At 43.3% G+C, this 17364-nt stretch overlaps 1 protein-coding gene across 1 annotated transcript in view; it reads left to right on the forward strand.

Moving 5' to 3' along the window:
• Window positions 1-17364, forward strand: part of COMP (cartilage oligomeric matrix protein) — a 152250-nt gene that overhangs the window by 54054 nt on the left and 80832 nt on the right. The window contains exons 6-11 of the mRNA XM_088469009.1: window positions 257-331; window positions 9661-9813; window positions 15208-15312; window positions 16092-16199; window positions 16479-16638; window positions 17153-17271. Coding sequence (XP_088325135.1) covers window positions 257-331; window positions 9661-9813; window positions 15208-15312; window positions 16092-16199; window positions 16479-16638; window positions 17153-17271 — 720 coding nt within the window. The remainder of the gene's footprint in view (window positions 1-256; window positions 332-9660; window positions 9814-15207; window positions 15313-16091; window positions 16200-16478; window positions 16639-17152; window positions 17272-17364) is intronic.

The raw sequence follows: 17364 nt of genomic DNA on the forward strand, positions 1-17364 counted from the left end.
ATAGGTCCATCTTATGGGTGATTTATGGGAGTGTTCCTGGCATGTTGCAGGACTGTCAGACACACAAACACGTACATTGGAGGTCATACTCTGACAGATAATCTGCACTTAGGCCACTATGCAGGCTCAGATCAGTACCAGAATGTCCACAGTGTGCAGTGATTTTAAGATGGTCCTGTCTATTCTATACTGTCTATGTTTTTCTTTTATTTAAAAGACCTATACAGTACAGTAGTTTTTTTTTTTTTTTTTCCAGATGTGTCAGGATATAGATGAATGCGGAAGTGGAAGCAAAGTGTGTCCTGCTGGCAATGTCTGCACTAACACCAAGGTAAACCTCATCCCTAAAATTCTTGTTCTAATATTATTTACACACGGTGCTGTTAGTTTAGTTTATGTAAACTGCAGGAATGTTTCATGTTTAACTAGAGATGTGCACCAACCCCCGTGTTTTGGTTTTGGATCTGGATCTCCCCTGGTTTTGGATCTGGATTGGTTTTGCCAAAACCTCACCTCCGTGTTTTGTTTTCCTGTTTTGGTTTTGGATCTGGAATTTTTCTTAAAAAATAAAAAAACAGCTAAAATCACATAAAATGGGCCTTTTTTTGTTCCTACAGTATTAATAATCTTAATAACATTTATTTCCACTCGTTTCCAGTAAATTTTGACCACCTCACAGCTCACAATATTGATTTGTTCATCTTGTTTAGGCCCAAAATTTGCACCAAGATACAGTAGCTGGCTGACTAAGCAAGGCTGCAGCAGTGGGTGGCACAAACACATGGCAGTTCAACTTCAAACATGGCACATCAGGAAACACTTTTATTATTAAAGAGAGGCCTGAGGGAGTTGGAATATGTATGTAGTTGAAGGTAGGGCAGGAACAGGAAGGGTTGATTGGTAGTAAATGTAATTTAATTTTTTGATTCAAAAGAAGAGTTATGAGGGAGAAGGGGAGGGGAGGAGGCATTTACAAAAAAATGTGATACAGTACATTTACATCAGTCCTTGCCATAGAAGAATCCTTGAGCATGGCTGCTGCTGCTGGGAGTTGATTTTCTCCTCCCAGAAGGGGACCAGGAAGAGTGCTTTCCCAAAAAAATAAACAATTGACTTAAATAATGCTTTGCATACCTTCTATAAAGGCATTTCCCAACCTGTACAGGGACATAAAAAAAAACATAGTTAGTGGCCTCAAAGTGCCACTTAACCAGCACAGATATGTGGACAAGTGTAAGATCTATGATTTAAGGACAGGGGTAGCCAACCTTACGTTGTGTTTCTTGAGAATCCTGTGCCTGCTTCTGCGGCTATGAGTGGATTTTCATCCCAGAAGGGGACCATGAAGAGTGCTTCCAAAAAACAATTGACTTAAATAATCCTTTGCAAACCTTCTGTTCTGTAAAGGCATTTTCCAACCTGTACAGAGACATAAAAAAAAACAGGTTTAGTTAGTGGCCTTCAAACTGCCATTGTTCCCACTGTCCACTTAACTGTATGAGATATGTGAATAAGCGGAACAGAGCATTAAATGCAGCATTTCAGATTTAAGGTTTAAGTCTTACTTTGTGTCTTTCTTGATAATTCTTTCTTGAGTGCCATGCCTGCTTGCTGGGAGTGGATTTTTTTCATCCCAGAAGGGGACCAGGAAGCGTGCTTTCCAAAAATAAATAAACAATTGCCTTAAATAATCCTTTGCAAACCTTCTGTTCTGTAACGGAATTTCCTAACCTGTACAGGGACATTAAAAAAAACAGTGGCCTTCAAATTGCCATTGTTCCCACTGTCCACTTCTTAGATATGTGAATATGTTAGAATGTAGAAGGCCAAAAATTGGGTGGACCACACATGGCTGATTGATCAACCATGGCGACTGGATTAGTGTCATAAGGAAGAGGAGGCTGCAAACTGGGTGTCATGTTATGAGTTGGCCATATGGGGTATGTTGCTGTTAAGGGATCAGGCTGGTTATCATTATCAGTGGACACATTATTATTATTATTATTATTATTATTATTATAGTTGTTGTTATTTTGGGTTGCCATCTCCTGAAGGGTGTTTACCAACAGACAGAGACTACCTACCTATCAGCTCACGCATAGACACTTCCTGAGGAACAGAGCTCTGTTCTCTGGAGGGAAGCCAAATAGGTGGGAGCCCTTGTTCCAACATCTGAAGCTCTTATCTCTCCACATCATCTATTATAGATGAAAAAAAATGTCATCAGGGATATCTAGCTCCTCTTTCTGTACCCTGCTCACCCTTTTTGGACAGGAAGTCCAGGATGGATAGTTTGGAAGAAGAAGGCCTAGCAACAGATGGGGATGATCGTTATCAAGACCTGGTCCCCCCAGTGGGTGTAGTATGGGAGGTATTGGTTGGCATGCAGGCAGCGGAATAACAAAGGCCTCCATGTCTGTGCTTACTAGTCCTTATATCAGTTTGCGATTCAGGTAGGAATAAAGTCGGCTACAGAACACAGTGACAGAATCACTGGATGTGCATTCAGGCCAAATACGATCCATGAATTCCCATACAGATTCTGGACAGATGAATCCTTTGCTTGTATTAATCTTTGGTAATTCCTGGCAAAGGTGGATGTTATAGCCAGACACTTTGAAGGCTGTAACTTTGAACTGCTTAATAGAAAACATGTGAATGAAACCTTTCCACACTGCAGAACATGATGGAGAAATCCCTTGAAGTTCAGCACCTAGAGCATCTTTTTTCATGTTCTCTGAGGCCTCTCCTGACTTTTGTTTATGTTTTTGAATAGAACAGTTTTAGAATTTAAGATCTCTACTCTATATAGGTTTGTAAATAAACATAGGCTTTAGTTTTTTAGAGCATATAACTTTATAAGCTGTTAGGATAACATTTCTGCTACGTTTAAGATTGAAAAAAACAACAACTTTTTGTAACCCAATAACTTAAAAAAAAAAGTGTTCATTGCAATAGTCATGCAGCCCCTTGACAGACAGCAGCACAGCACCCCTGCACAGCTATGCCGATGACAGGTGTGGCTAACATGCACACAATAAAAATTGTTTATTTATTATTTTGGGCAGCAGCCTCTTGACAGACAATAGCACAGCACCCCTGCGCACCTACGCCGATGACAGTGACAGCCAGGTGTGGCTGACATGTACACAAAAAAAATTTGACAAAAAAAAGACAATATATTTTATTTTTTTTATGCTCCAGAATTTGGTACCAGAGCAGCGATTGATCACGACTGGAATGGGGAAGCACTAGGTTGCAACTTGCATTGCTGGCTGGATACACACAGACAGTTAAAGTTAAAGATAAAAAAAAAGACAATTTATTTTTATTTTTCTATGCTCCAAAACTTGGGCCCAGAGCAGCGATTGATCACGACTGGAGGCGGGCAGCACTAGGTTGCAACTTGCGTTGCTGGCTGGATCTTGTGCAGTTACACGCACACACACAGAAAAATATTACCCTAAAAGAGACTTTTTTTTTTTTTTACAATATTTTTTTTTTTGGGAGTCCAGAACTTGGGCCCAGATGGGCGCAGCACCAGCCCAGATGTATTCTGCACCAGCCCAGATGGACACAGCAGACAGCAGAGCACCAGCCCAGAATGGATGAGCACTGCAGCACCACAGGACACAGCAGACAGCAGAGCACCAGCCCAGAATGGATCAGCACTCAACAGCACCAGCCCGGAATGGTTCAGCAGTGCTCCAGCCCAGGACACAGGACACAGTACTACTCTCCCAGACCTACACTACCCACCCTCCCTGTTCAGTCTCCACAGCTGGAGTGAAATGGCGTCCGCCACCTGGTCCCTATATTCTACATTGATCATAGAAAGCGAACCGCGAGATTTCCAACTCTATGGTTTTGCCTCGATTTCGAGATCCAAGTCAAGCGAGAAACTGCGAGCCTGCTTGGATCCTACTCGGATCTGCAAAATTCGGGTGGGCTCGGTTCTCTGAGAACCGAACCCGCTCATCTCTATATTTAACACTTTTTGTGGTAAGAACACATGTGCCTAACCTTTTTCGGTTCAGCATCCAGATAAATGTGTCAAGTTGTTGCCCAATTGATTTGCTTTAATCATAATTTATTTTTCTTGAATTACTTTAATTATAGGATAATCCGGAGGGACAGGGAAGAGCATCAGGTGTACAGGGGAAAGGGAAGTAGAAAGGGAAAGCTAAGATGGGTAGTGATGGATCTAAAAAAGAAACCTTAATGGTCAGTCACCGAACCAGAGCTCTATATGTGTGTCAGAACCCCTGTGTGAGCGCTCATCAATTAATCAGCTGAGGAGAAATGACACTATACCACCTGTCCTTTGTTCAGTATTCTCTGGGATATATTATTGCGTATCATACAGTTTTAATAGATTCTCTACAAGCATAGTGATCTCACAATGTAACATCTGTGATTATTCAAAGTATAAACTCTCATTGTTATGTCTTATATATATTTCTAGGAGTTAGGCACATTTTAAGGAGTATGCACACTAGGGGTGAGCGGGTTTGGATTTCTGAAATCCGAACCCCCCCCCGATCCAAGGCTGATCCGAGTCAGGCTTGACTTTTCCCGCCTGACTCGGATCTGAAATCGAGGCAAAACGTCATCATCCCGCCTTCCGGGTCTCGCGGGTTTTGGATCCTATATAAGGTACCCGCGTCGGCGCCATTTTCTCACTCGGCTGTGGACAGTGAAGAGGGAGGGTGGGAGTTAGGGCAGGCTGGGCTGTGTAGTGTAGTGTAGTGTAGTGCAGTGTAGTGTTGTGCTGTGCTGCGCTGTGCTGCTTGTGTCCATAGGGGCTGTGTCCTCTCCTTCAAAGTCCATAGGGGCTGGCTGGACTGTGTTGTGTAGTCAGTTGTCCATAGGGGCTGTATCCACTCCAAAGTCCTGTGCAGTGTACCAGTCCTAAAGGGGTGCTCTGTCCATCAGGGGTGCTCCCCCCAAGTGCAAAAAAATAAATATTTTTTCTGTGTTTGTGAATTGTGTGCACTGTGGCTGCACGTGCATCAACAAAGGAGCAGCGCCAAGCGTGCGCCTGTGTCCCATTAGTAAAGGGCAGGATGGTTTGTCCGTTAAAGGGTGCTGTAACCCCCAAAGTACACTCCAAACAAAAAAAATATATATTTTCTGTGTTTGTGAATTGTGTGCACTGTGGCTGCACGTGCATCAACAAAGGAGCAGCGCCAAGCGTGCACCTGTGTCCCATAAGTAAAGGGCCGGCTGGCTTGTCCGTTAAAGGGTGCTGTAACCCCCAAAGTACACTCCAAACAAAATAAAAAAATATTTTATGTGTTTGTGATATGTGTGCACTGTGGCTGCACGTGCATCAACAAAGGAGCAGCACCAAGCATGCACCTGTGTCCCATAAGTAAAGGGACGGCTGGCTTGTCCGTTAAAGGGTGCTGTAACCCCCAAAGTACACTCCAAACAAAATAAAAAAATATTTTCTGTGTTTGTGAATTGTGTGCGCAGTAGCCGCACGTGCATCAACAAAGTAGTGCCAAGCGTGTGCCTGTGTCATAAGTAAAGGGCTGGCTGGCTTGACCGTTATAGGGTGCTGTAACCCCCAAAGTACACTCCAAACAAAATAAAAAAATATTTTATGTGTTTGTGAATTGTGTGCACTGTGGCTGTACGTGCATCAACAAAGGAGCAGCGCCAAGCGTGCGCCTGTGTCCCATAAGTAAAGGGCTGGCTGGCTTGTCCGTTAAAGGGTGCTGTAACCCCCAAAGTACACTCCAAACAAAATAAAAAAGTATTTTCTGTGTTTGTGAATTGTGTGCACTGTGGGTGCACGTGCATCAACAAAGGAGAAGAGCCAAGCGTGCGCCTGTGTCCCATAAGTAAAGAGCTGGCTGGCTCATTTCTTAAAGGGTGGTGTAACCCACAAAGTGCTCTACTCTCCAGCAAAAATTAAAAAATATTTTCTGTGTTTGTGTGCGCCTTAGCCGCACGTATATATCAAATTAATATAACATAAATGGAGGACCAAACTTTCTCCGATAAAAATAAAATAGGGAAAGATCAAGAACCACTTCCTCCTAGTGCTGAAGCTGCTGCCACTAGTCATGACATAGACGATAACATGCCATCAACGTCGTCTGCCAAGGCCGATGCCCAATGTCATAGTAGAGGGCACATACAATCCCAAATGACAAAGTTCAAGAAAATGACCTTAAAAAAAACATTTAAATCATCTGAAGAAAAACGTAAACTTGCCAATATGCCATTTATGACACGGAGTGGCAAGGAACGGCTAAGGTCTTTCCCAACAACAGGATGAGGATACTGGTGTAGCTGGCGCTGAGGAGGAAGTTGGCGAGGAGGATTCTGATGGTGATGTGGTTTGTTTAAATCAGGCTCCGGGGGAGACAGTTGTTGTTCGTGGGATGAAAAAGCCCATCACGGTCATGCCTGGGCAGAAGACCAAACATTCCACCTCTTTGGTCTGGCAATATTTCTATCCAAATCCGGACAACAACTGTCTTGCCATATGTACCATATGTAAAGGTGAAATAAGTAGGGGTAGGGACGTTAACCACCTAGGAACATCCTCCCTTTTACGGCACCTGCAGCGCGTTCATAAAAAGTTACTGTCAAGTTCAGAAACTTTGGCTAAGACCGTAAGCAGTCCAGGGACACCTAAATCCAGTTGTCCTGTTGTATCCAAGTGCCTGCAAACCACACCGTCAACTCCCTCCTCGTCAATTTCCTCCTTAGTCAGGATCGGAAGTAGTCCTGCAGGCCATGTCTCTGGCATGACTGACTCTCCTATCCGGGATTCCTCCGGAGGATCCTGCATTGCTACGCCTACTGCTGCCGCTGCTGCTGTTGCTGCTACTGGGAGTCATTCATCATCCCAGAGAGGAAGTAGGAACACTACTACTTTTACTAAACAATTGTCCTTAGCGAGGAGGATGCAGTACGACAGCAGTCATCCTGATGCAAAACGTATAACTGAGGCCTTGACTGCTATGTTGGTGTTAGACGTGCGTCCGGTATCCACCATTAGTGCAGTGGGATTTAGACAATTGATGGAGGTAGTGTGTCCCCGGTTCCAAATCCCGTCTAGATTCCACTTCACTAGGCAGGCGATACCGAGACTGTACAGAAACATCAGAAAAAGTGTCCTCAGTGTCCTGAAAAATGCGGTTGTACCCAATGTCCACTTAACCACGGACATGTGGACAAGTGGAACAGGGCAGACTAAGGACTATATGACTGTGACAGCCCACTGGGTAGATGTATCACCTTACGCAGCAACAACAGCAGCGTCACCAGTAGCAGCATCTCAGAAACGCCAGCTCGTTCCAAGGCAGGCTATGTTGTGTATCACCGGTTTCAGTAAGAGGCACACCGCCGACAATCTCTTAGAGAAACTGAGGGAAATCATCGCCCAGTGGCTTACCCCACTTAGACTCTCCTGGGGATTTGTGATATTTGACAACGCCACCAATATTGTGCGGGCATTACATCTGGGCAAATTCCAGCACATCCCATGTTTTGCTCACACAATAAACTTGGTGGTGCAGAATTTTCTGAAAAGCAACAGGGGAGTGCAGGAGACTCTTTGGGTGGCCCGAAACATTTCTGGCCACTTTCACCATTCAGCGACTGCGTGCCGAAGACTGGAGCGCCAGCAAACACTCTTGAACTTGCCCCACCATCACCTGAAGCAAGAGGTTGTGACGCGGTGGAACTCAACCCTTTATATGCTTCAGAGGATGGAGGAGCAGCAAAAGGCCATTCAAGCCTATACATCAACCTATGACATAGGCAAAGGAGGGGGTATGCACCTGACTCAGGCGCAGTGGAGAATGATTTCTGTGTTGTGCAAGGTTCTCCAACCCTTCGAACTTGCCACACGTGAAGTCAGTTCAGACACTGCCAGCTTGAGTCAGGTCATTCCCCTCATCAGGCTTTTGCAGAAGCAGCTGGAGAAAGTGAAGGAGGAGCCAAGATGGAGCGATTCCGCTCGGCAGGTGGGACTTGTGGATGAAGCCCTTCATTCGCATTGCCAGGATTCCAGGGTGGTCAATCTGTTGAAATCAGACCACTACATTTTGGCCACCATGCTCGATCCAAGGTTTAAAGCCTATGTGGTGTCTCTCTTTCCAGCCGACACAAGCCTGTAGAGGTACAAAGACCTGCTGGTGAAAACACTGTCAGCTGAAGCGGAACGTGACACATCAACAGCTCCTTCTTCATTTTCTCCCGCAACTGGGGCTGCCAGGAAAAAACTTAGGTATCCTAAGCAACCCGCTGGTGGTGATGCAGGGCAGGCAGTTCCAAGTTTGGACATCTGGTCCGGATTGAAGGACCTGGCAACAATTTCTGACATGTCTACTGTCACTGCATATGATACTGTCACCATTGACAGAATGGTGGAGGATTACATCGGTGACAGCATCCAAGTAGGCATGTCAGACAGTCCGTACCTGTACTGGCAGGAAAAAGAGGCAATTTGGAGGCCCCTGTACAAACTGGCTCTATTTTACCTGAGTTGCCCCCCCGAAAGAGTGTTTAGTGCAGCCGGGAACCTTGTCAGCGAAAGGCGTAGGAGGCTGCTTCAACAAAATGTGGAGAAGATGATGTTCATAAAAATGAATTACCAACTCTTCCAGGGAGACCAGCCTCCAGAACGTACAGAGGGACCTGTGGTGGTGGATTCCAGCGGGGACGAGTTAATAGTCTGTGAGGATGAGGATGTACACAACACTGAAGAGGGTGAGGAATCGGTGGATGAGGAGGATGAGGACGACATTTTGCCTCCGTAGAGCCAGTTTGTGGAGGGACAGATTAATTGCCAGCTTGTTTTGTGGGGGCCCAAACGAAGCAATCATTTCAGCCACAGTCGTGTGGCAGACCCTGGCGCTGAAATGATTGGTTTGTTAAAGTGTGCATGTCCTGTTTATACAACATAAGGGTGGGTGGGAGGGCCCAAGGACAATTCCATCTTGCACCTCTTTTTTTTCTTTGCATTATGTACAGTTTGGGGCCTAGTTTTTCAAACTGCCATCCTGTCTGCCACTGCAGTGCCACTCCTAGATGGGCCACGTGTTTGTGCCGCCCACTTGTGTCGCTTAGCATAGCCTTTTGGACATAAAGACACTATTGTGAGGTGTGAGGTGTTCAGAATAGACTGGAAATGAGTGGAAATTAAGGTTATTGAGGTTAATAATAGCATAGGAGCAGAAAAACCAACACATTCTGTGATTTTAGCTGTTTTTATTCTTCTTTTAAAAAAAATACAGATCCAAAACACAAAACCCGAACCCAAAACACGGAAGGGTGGTTTTGGCAAAACCAATCCAGATCCAAAACACGAAGAAAGATCCAGATCCAAAACCAAAACACAAAACACGAAAAGTGGCCGGTGCACACCCCTAATGCACACATGTTTTTATCTACGGTACTTTCCAATCTCTTGAGTGTAGGAAGGTCACCAAAAGCCTGTTTCTAGTTATTTCAGAATATCTAAACTTATGTATAACTTTTAAAGGCATACACCATCTTGTTACAAAATGGAGTCTCATGTGGGTAGCTTAAGACTGACTTCTCAGTAGAGAAGACGAATATCACTACATGTGGCAATTGTTCTTAGAATGTCACTAGAATCACATGTGAATATTCCCTTTATGTGTTTGTTTGCAGGGTTCATACAAATGTACTCCCTGTAAGGCTGGATCAGGAGGAGATCGCAATTCCGCCTGTAAAACTGAAAGAAGGTGTCCAAATGGAGAGATTAGCAAATGCCATGAAAATGCAGATTGCATCATGGAGCGTGATGGATCTATAGTCTGTGTGGTAAGAGGAGCCTCCCTTACCTCTGGGTGGCATAATACTGTAGATCAGGGGTGGCCAACCAGTCAGAGGCAAAGAGACAAAAAATATCTGTAGTGAAGGTAATGAGCCAATGCGCGCAAAAATGGGGCTTGGCCTAGCTGTCACAGGCTGCTATGTAGCCTATCCTATTCAAGTGAACGCGGGTCCACAACACCTCTCCCCTCACCCCTTACCGGCTACGCACACCTATCTCTTGCAGTAATGATGCCAATAAATGTTGTTGTTGTTATTGTTCAGCTTTAACTTGACAGATCGAAATTAAACAAAGTGCAGGATATTTCTAGAAGTTTCTACTACACAATGATGCAGATTGTTCAGTAGTTTTTGACCAACATGGAACAAACAAACAAGACACGTTCTTATTATATTATGTATATATGTGTATATATGTGTGTATATATATATATATATATTTTATGTGTATATATATATATTATATTATTAACAAATATTTGCAAGATATCCCCAAAAAAACCCCATTTTGGGGTACCCATAAATGTGTATCATGTATCCCCTGCATGTATCTATCTACACGGGACCTCAGCAGATATTGACAATATAATATATAGATAGTTAATAGGATGCAGAGGTGTAGCTAGGAGCCATGGTGCCTGGAGCAAGAGTGTGTGGCGGTGCCCCCATCACCTGTACTGATTTGGGGGCGTGACCAACATATGGGGGCATCTGAGCATTTGAAAGGAAGAAAAAAAAACTAAATTAACAACAGAACCCTTTCTGTTGTATTATTGATAAATAGATAGTAAAGTGCTGTAGTCTAAATGTGTGTGTGTGTGTGTGTATATATATATATATATATATATACAGTGCTTGAAGTGGGAATTTTGAGGTGGGGGTGTGGAAATTTTAATTGAACCCCCTCTCCCCAAGCTTTAGGGATTTTGATAATAAGATTATATATATATACAGTATACTGTATATATATATATGCGCATATACACACAGGTGTGTGTGTGTGTATATATATATATATATATATATATATATACAATTATATGCCAATCAGGCTTAAGTCGAGCCAGTGCCCTCTCTATTTTTCGGCGCCTGGAGCTCGCGCTCCATCGGAACTGCCCTCCCTACACCTCTGATAGGATGATGTGTTGAACAAATGCTGTGTAAACATTCAGATACAGTATGTTTATCACATTGAGATTTGTGTCTTCTCTCAGCCAAACTCTCCCGAACAAGCAGCCTGCACATATCAGTAAGATATGTGAAGGCTGCTTGTGTGTTATACATGTCAAAAAAGGGTTAAATGTATAAAATATTGATGTAGGATCCCCCCAAAAAAGCATAACCAGCCACGGGCAGCTCACCCAGTCCTGGTTACTAAAAATACGGAGAAAAATACGAGTAGGGTTATTTTAGGAACTAGCACTGGGATGCTGAGCCTGGGTTTAAAAATAGGGGGAAGCGTAGGGGTCCCTCTATTTTTAAAACCAGCACTGTGTTCAAAATCTGGCCAGGGTGTAATGCCACAGCCAGGTGCCAGCATGCCTGCCCTTTGGCACTTGTGGAACTACAGGTGTCTGCAGGCGGTCAGCACCCGTCCCACTTTGTTAAAAAAAAAAAAAAATCACAAGACACACACACTGTAGATTGTAAAACTTTATTACACACTTGACCAGTAGAAATCCATGGGTGTACCCGATTAAAAAAAATCCTATACTCACCTAAAGCCGCGTATCCACTTGCAGATAGTGGAGCGACAGTACGATTACAACATTGCGGCCGCTAAATGTAGAGAGAGTTTGCCTTTAGTAAATTTGCAAGTTGAAAAAAATGCCTAAACTCATCCGAGATTACAATCTCAACCAAAGTCGAATTTTAGCAAATTTACCCCATGCTTTCTCTTGGAGCAATATATCCATAGGTAGAAGCATTATACAGTCAGGTCCATAACTATTGGGACATTGACAGAATTTTCAGATTTTGGCCTCTATTCACCACCACAATGGTTTTGAAATGAAACAAACAAGATGTGCTTTAACTGCAGACTTTCAGATTTAATTTGAGGGTAATTACATCCAAATCAGGTGAATGGTGTAGGAATTACAACAGTTTCAATATGTGCCTCACACTTTTTAAGGGGCCAAAAGTAATGGGACTATCAACTCAAAAGCTATTTCATGGACAGGTGTGAGCTATTCCCTCATTATTTCATTATCAATTAAGCAGGTAAAAGGTCTGGAGTTGATTCTAGGTGTGACATTTGCATTTGGAATCAGTTGCTGTCGACTCTCAATATGAGATCCAAAGAGCTGTCACTATCAGTGAAGCAAGCCATCATTAGGCTGAAAAATCAAAACAAACCCATCAGAGAGATAGCAAAAACATTAGGTGTGGCCAAATCAACTGTTTGGAACATTCTTACAAAGAAAGAACGCACCGGAGAGCTCAGCAACACCAAAAGACCTGGAAGACCATGGAAAACAATTGTGGTGGATGACAAAAGAATTATTTCCTTGGTGAAGAAAAACCCCTTCACAACAGTTGGCCAAATCAAGATCACTCTCCAGGAGGTAGATGTATATGTGTCAAAGTCAACAATCAAGAGAAGACTTCACAAGAGTGAATATAGAGGGTTCACCACAAGATGCAAACCATTGGTGAGCCATAAAAACAGGAAGACCAGATTAGAGTTTGCCAAACAACATCTAAAAAAGCCATTACAGTTCTGCAACAACATCCTATGGACAGATGAGACAAAGATCAACTTGTACCAGAGTGATGGGAAGAGAAGAGAAGGAAAGGAACTGCTCATTATCCAAAACATACCACCTCATCAGTGAAGCATGGTAGTGGTAGTGTCATTGCGTGGGCATGTATGGCTGCCAATGGAACTGGTTCCCTTGTATTTATTGATGATGTGACTGCTGACAAAAGCAGCAGAATGAATTCTGAAGTGTTTCGGGCAATATTATATGCTCATATTCAGTCAAATACTTCAGAACTCATTGGACGGCGCTTCACAGTGCAGATGGACAATGACCCGAAGCATACTGCAAAAGCAAACAAAGAGTTTTTTAAGGCTAAAAAGTGGAATGTTATGCAATGGCCAAGTCAATCCCCTGACCTGAATCCGATTGAGCATGCATTTCACTTGATGAAGACAAAACTGAAGGGAAAATGCCCCAAGAACAAGCAGGAACGGAAGACATTTGCAGTAGAGGCCTGGCAGAGCATCACCAGGGATGGTGATGTCTATGAGTTTCAGACTTCAGGCTGTAATTGCCTGCAAAGGATTTGCAACAAAGTATTAAAAAGTGAAAGTTAGATTTAGGATTGTTTGGTTTGTCTCATTACTTTTGGCCCCTTAAAAAGTGGGAGGCACATATAGAAACCGTTGTAATTTCTACACCATTCACCTGATTTGGATGTAATTACCCTCAAATTAAATCTGAAAGTCTGCAGTTAAATCACATCGTGTTTGTTTTATTTCAAAGCCATTGTGGTGGTGAATAGAGGCCAAAATATGAAAATTCTGTCAATGTCCCAATATTTATGGATCTGACTGTATGTGGAGAGTTTATGGAGCCTAATCATGATGACATAATTATCACTAGTGATAATTATGTTTTAAACTCGCTGTGAGTTTAAAAAATCTTTTGGAGGCATTCATCAACCCTCACTAACAGAAGTGTCACTTCCAAAAAGCTGCTCCTTTTGCAGAGTCAGCTTTTCGGAAAAGTGATACTTTTCCTCTAAAGGTGAGGTATCCATAAGGATTTCCCCACTGCGTCCTCCCCCTCTCTATTCCCTGTTGTCTTTCACCCATTTCCCCGCGGCCACCGGTGTCCAATCCGGCCCCCCTCCTAACCCCCCGCCCCTCCCTCCGCGCACGGCCACCACGGATGCCCTAATGATTCTTTCACCAATACTCGGCATTGTTTTGTGGGTGAGGACAGACAGAACACACAGTCCTGGTGAAAGAGTTATAGAATTCCCACAAAGATGGAGATGTAATCAGGGCCGTTTCTAGGGGCTCAAACCCTGCGATTGTACAGCTCACAACCCCACCCTAGTGTGCTGCGGCCTGTACTACTGTAGACCTTGGGCCAAGCAACGCTGGACTCTTCTTGGAGGCTCAGCAGCGCCCAGCTGTGACCTATGGAGATGCAACGTGCATGACCTATGTGATGTCACGCCTCCAGTCCGCCCGCCTGCTCGCTGCGCTCTTCACTGGGCCTGAGTGTGCTGACTGCTCAGCCCCAGCGGCCAGCCGTTGAGGGACAACTCAGCAGAGCTATCGACAGCAAGTAAGTGTAGTTTATTTTTTCTGTGGAGGAGCAATGTGTTTTTTTTCCTGTGGGGGGAGTGAGGCTGTGCCTGGGAACAGGAAAGAGGAAAACAGCAGTTGGTTTTGCTGTCCCTAATCCTATGGTTATGTTAACATCATTTATAAGGTAATCTTTTCATTTGAGGCCCTGCACCTTGTGAGACCACACCCCTTACTGTGAGACTGCACCCCCTTTCAGGGAGGTTCACACAAACTTACTATCTTATGCTTGTTTGAGGGGAAGGGGGTGCATTTTGACTGTTCACACTGGGAGCCATATTGTCACAAAACTGCCCTGGGTTTAGATAGGAGAAAATAGAGTTTGGCAATGTGGTTTTGCTATAAGAGAATTATGGAGTCTATTCATGTACATCATGAAGTGGTTACTAAAAGACAACACTATATATTGCATCACATCGATGCAATATATAGTGATGTTTAGTAGCCATTCATGTATACTTACCTGTCCGGCGTCTACATGCGGTGGCCGGCCCCTCCGCAATCCGTGTACGCAGTGAGAAGACAGACATATCGGGAGCCCGGCATCCTAGAGCAGCAGGTAATGTAAGAACTGCTGCAATGGACGATGGGAACAGTGGGTGGAACCAGCGTCGGGTGCCGGGCAGCGAGCAGGGAAGTATGCGGCTTCCCTTCTCTATTTGGCTTGCAGTATAGATAACGCCATCCTCAGATGGCGAATCTGTACCGCAGAAGGAGCTGAGCTTTCTGTTCCTTAATGAATCGCACTCACCACACAAAAGTATGGTGATGCGATACAGGCATGTATTGCACGAAACAGAGAAGAGCCCTGATTTCAGCTAAACAGCGCTCTTTTCTGCTTCATGAATAGACCCCAAAAGTCTTATAGAATTGCTCTTTCCTTCCTGCTTTATTTAAAGCAGAACAGTTGTTCATTCTATACGAAGTGACAATTGGTGAAGTGGAAGAAGGAATTTATTTTCATACATCTCAGAGAGGATGAGTACAAGGTTTAATATGCCATGTTTGTTGAGGGGCTTTGTCTGGAAAATAATGCACACATGTCCATTTTTCCACAGTGTAAAGTGGGATGGGCAGGGAATGGACTCATGTGTGCAAAGGATACAGACATTGATGGATTCCCAGATGAAAAGCTGCGCTGTTCTGACTTGAAGTGTAAAAAGGTAAGTTAGAAATACATGGAATTACAATAGGACAATCTATTCGGTACATAGACATACATATAAAGATAGAAAAATATATCAGTGACAGACAAAAAAAAAAACAAGTTCCACTCAATACATAGACTTGTTGGTCTTGAGTTAAATGACAGCATGCTTGTTTATAAAAACAACTATAAAGAGTTTAACGTGTGACTTGTGATGTAGTCTTTATGGGGGAGATTTAGCAAACCTTCTAAAGAGGATGAGTAGAGGTGTTCCCCATAGCAACCAATCAGATGCTAGCTATACTTTTATTCAGTACATTCTATAAAATGATAGCTAGAATCTGATTGGTTACATCATCGCTTGTGCTCTTCAGAAAATTTGATAAATCACCCCCCAAATTTCTTCCCATATGAGACAATTCACGCATTGTATTCTAAGGGTTATTTACTAAAGTGAAAGTTATTAGACGTGGAGATGTTGCCCATAGCAACCAATCAGATTCTAGCTAGTATCTTCTAGAAGGTGCTAGATAAATGGTAGGTCGAATCTGATTGGTTGCTATGTGCAACATCTCCATCTTGCACACAGCCACATCTCCATCTTGCATATGTGCAACATCTCCACTTCTGAAAACTCTCACTTTAGTAAATATACCCCCTTCTCATACTGAGACATTTAAATATTAAATTGAATAATGGTGATCTTCAGCACCTATAACATGAGTCACCCTCAGAGCTGGCTGAGCTCTACTTATACTGTATTTGTTAATGTACTCCCATTACCACTATTTTCAGGACAACTGTGTAACAGTGCCTAACTCTGGCCAGGAGGATGCTGACAGAGATGGAATTGGTGATGCCTGTGATGATGACGCTGATGGAGATGGCATACCCAATATTCAGGTTGGGAATTTTTTTACTATTCAACAACACTATAGGAGTGATTAGGAAATTATATTATGCTTCTTATTATACTATAAATTTATTATTTTCAATTTTATTTTGCCATATAGGTGCACTAATAAGTACTAATAAATAACAACTGGACAACCTCTTGACATGTACCGTATGTGTATAATACTAATGATAAGTGTAATGACAACATTTCTATCTCAACTTTAGACCTCAAACTGTAATGTTCGTACATTAGTGCTAATGAAATGATGTCTCTTTTTGTTACAGGATAATTGTGTCTATGTTCCTAATGTAGATCAGAAAAACGGAGATCAGGATAACTTTGGGGATGCTTGTGATAATTGCCGTAACATCAAAAATAATGATCAGAGGGACACTGACCAAGATGGGAAAGGAGACGTCTGTGACGATGACATGGATGGAGACAGTATGCTCTTACAGTAATCTAAAACGATTTGGGTATGGGATGCCGGTGCTCGGGCTCCTTGCGGTCAAAATCCTGATGCCGGCATCCCGACAGGTTTATGACACCGACACCTGTCGCTCAGTATCCTAACCCTCCCCCTCTCCCTACCCCTAACCCTTCGCTCCTCGATGCTTAAACTAACCTCCCTCCCGCACGCTAAACCTAATCCTCCCCCCTTAGTGCCTAACCCTAGCCCTCCCCCTAGTACCTAACCCCTAATCCTAAACCTAACCCTCCCCCTAACCCAGTATTTACCATAGGGATGCCGATGCCGGGATTCTGACATGTGTCGGGATTCCGGCGCCAGCATTCTAAGCGCCAGCATCCCAACTGTCAGTATTACGACCGCATCCCATTTAAAACAAAGTAGATGACAGTCTGAAAATTGCCTGGACAATTAAAACACAATAAGGAAAATTCATAAAGTTTAAACACTTATTTATGCACTTGTATGTATGTATGTATTGTATCTTAGAAATTAAAAATACAGTGGACAATTGCAAAAAGATCCCCAACACTGACCAGAAGGACACAGACGGGGATGGTGTAGGAGATGTATGTGACAGCTGTCCCACTATTCGGAACCCAGACCAGGTAGGGTACAATGACCACACAACAGAACTAAATAAAGTATATTATATCTCATTGGACACACAAGTAATTTGCTGTTACTGTATTCATGTATTT

Source organism: Taudactylus pleione, unplaced genomic scaffold, assembly GCF_031769625.1.
Source record: "Taudactylus pleione unplaced genomic scaffold, aTauple2 ptg000087l, whole genome shotgun sequence".
In the NCBI taxonomy this organism is placed as follows: domain Eukaryota; kingdom Metazoa; phylum Chordata; class Amphibia; order Anura; family Myobatrachidae; genus Taudactylus; species Taudactylus pleione.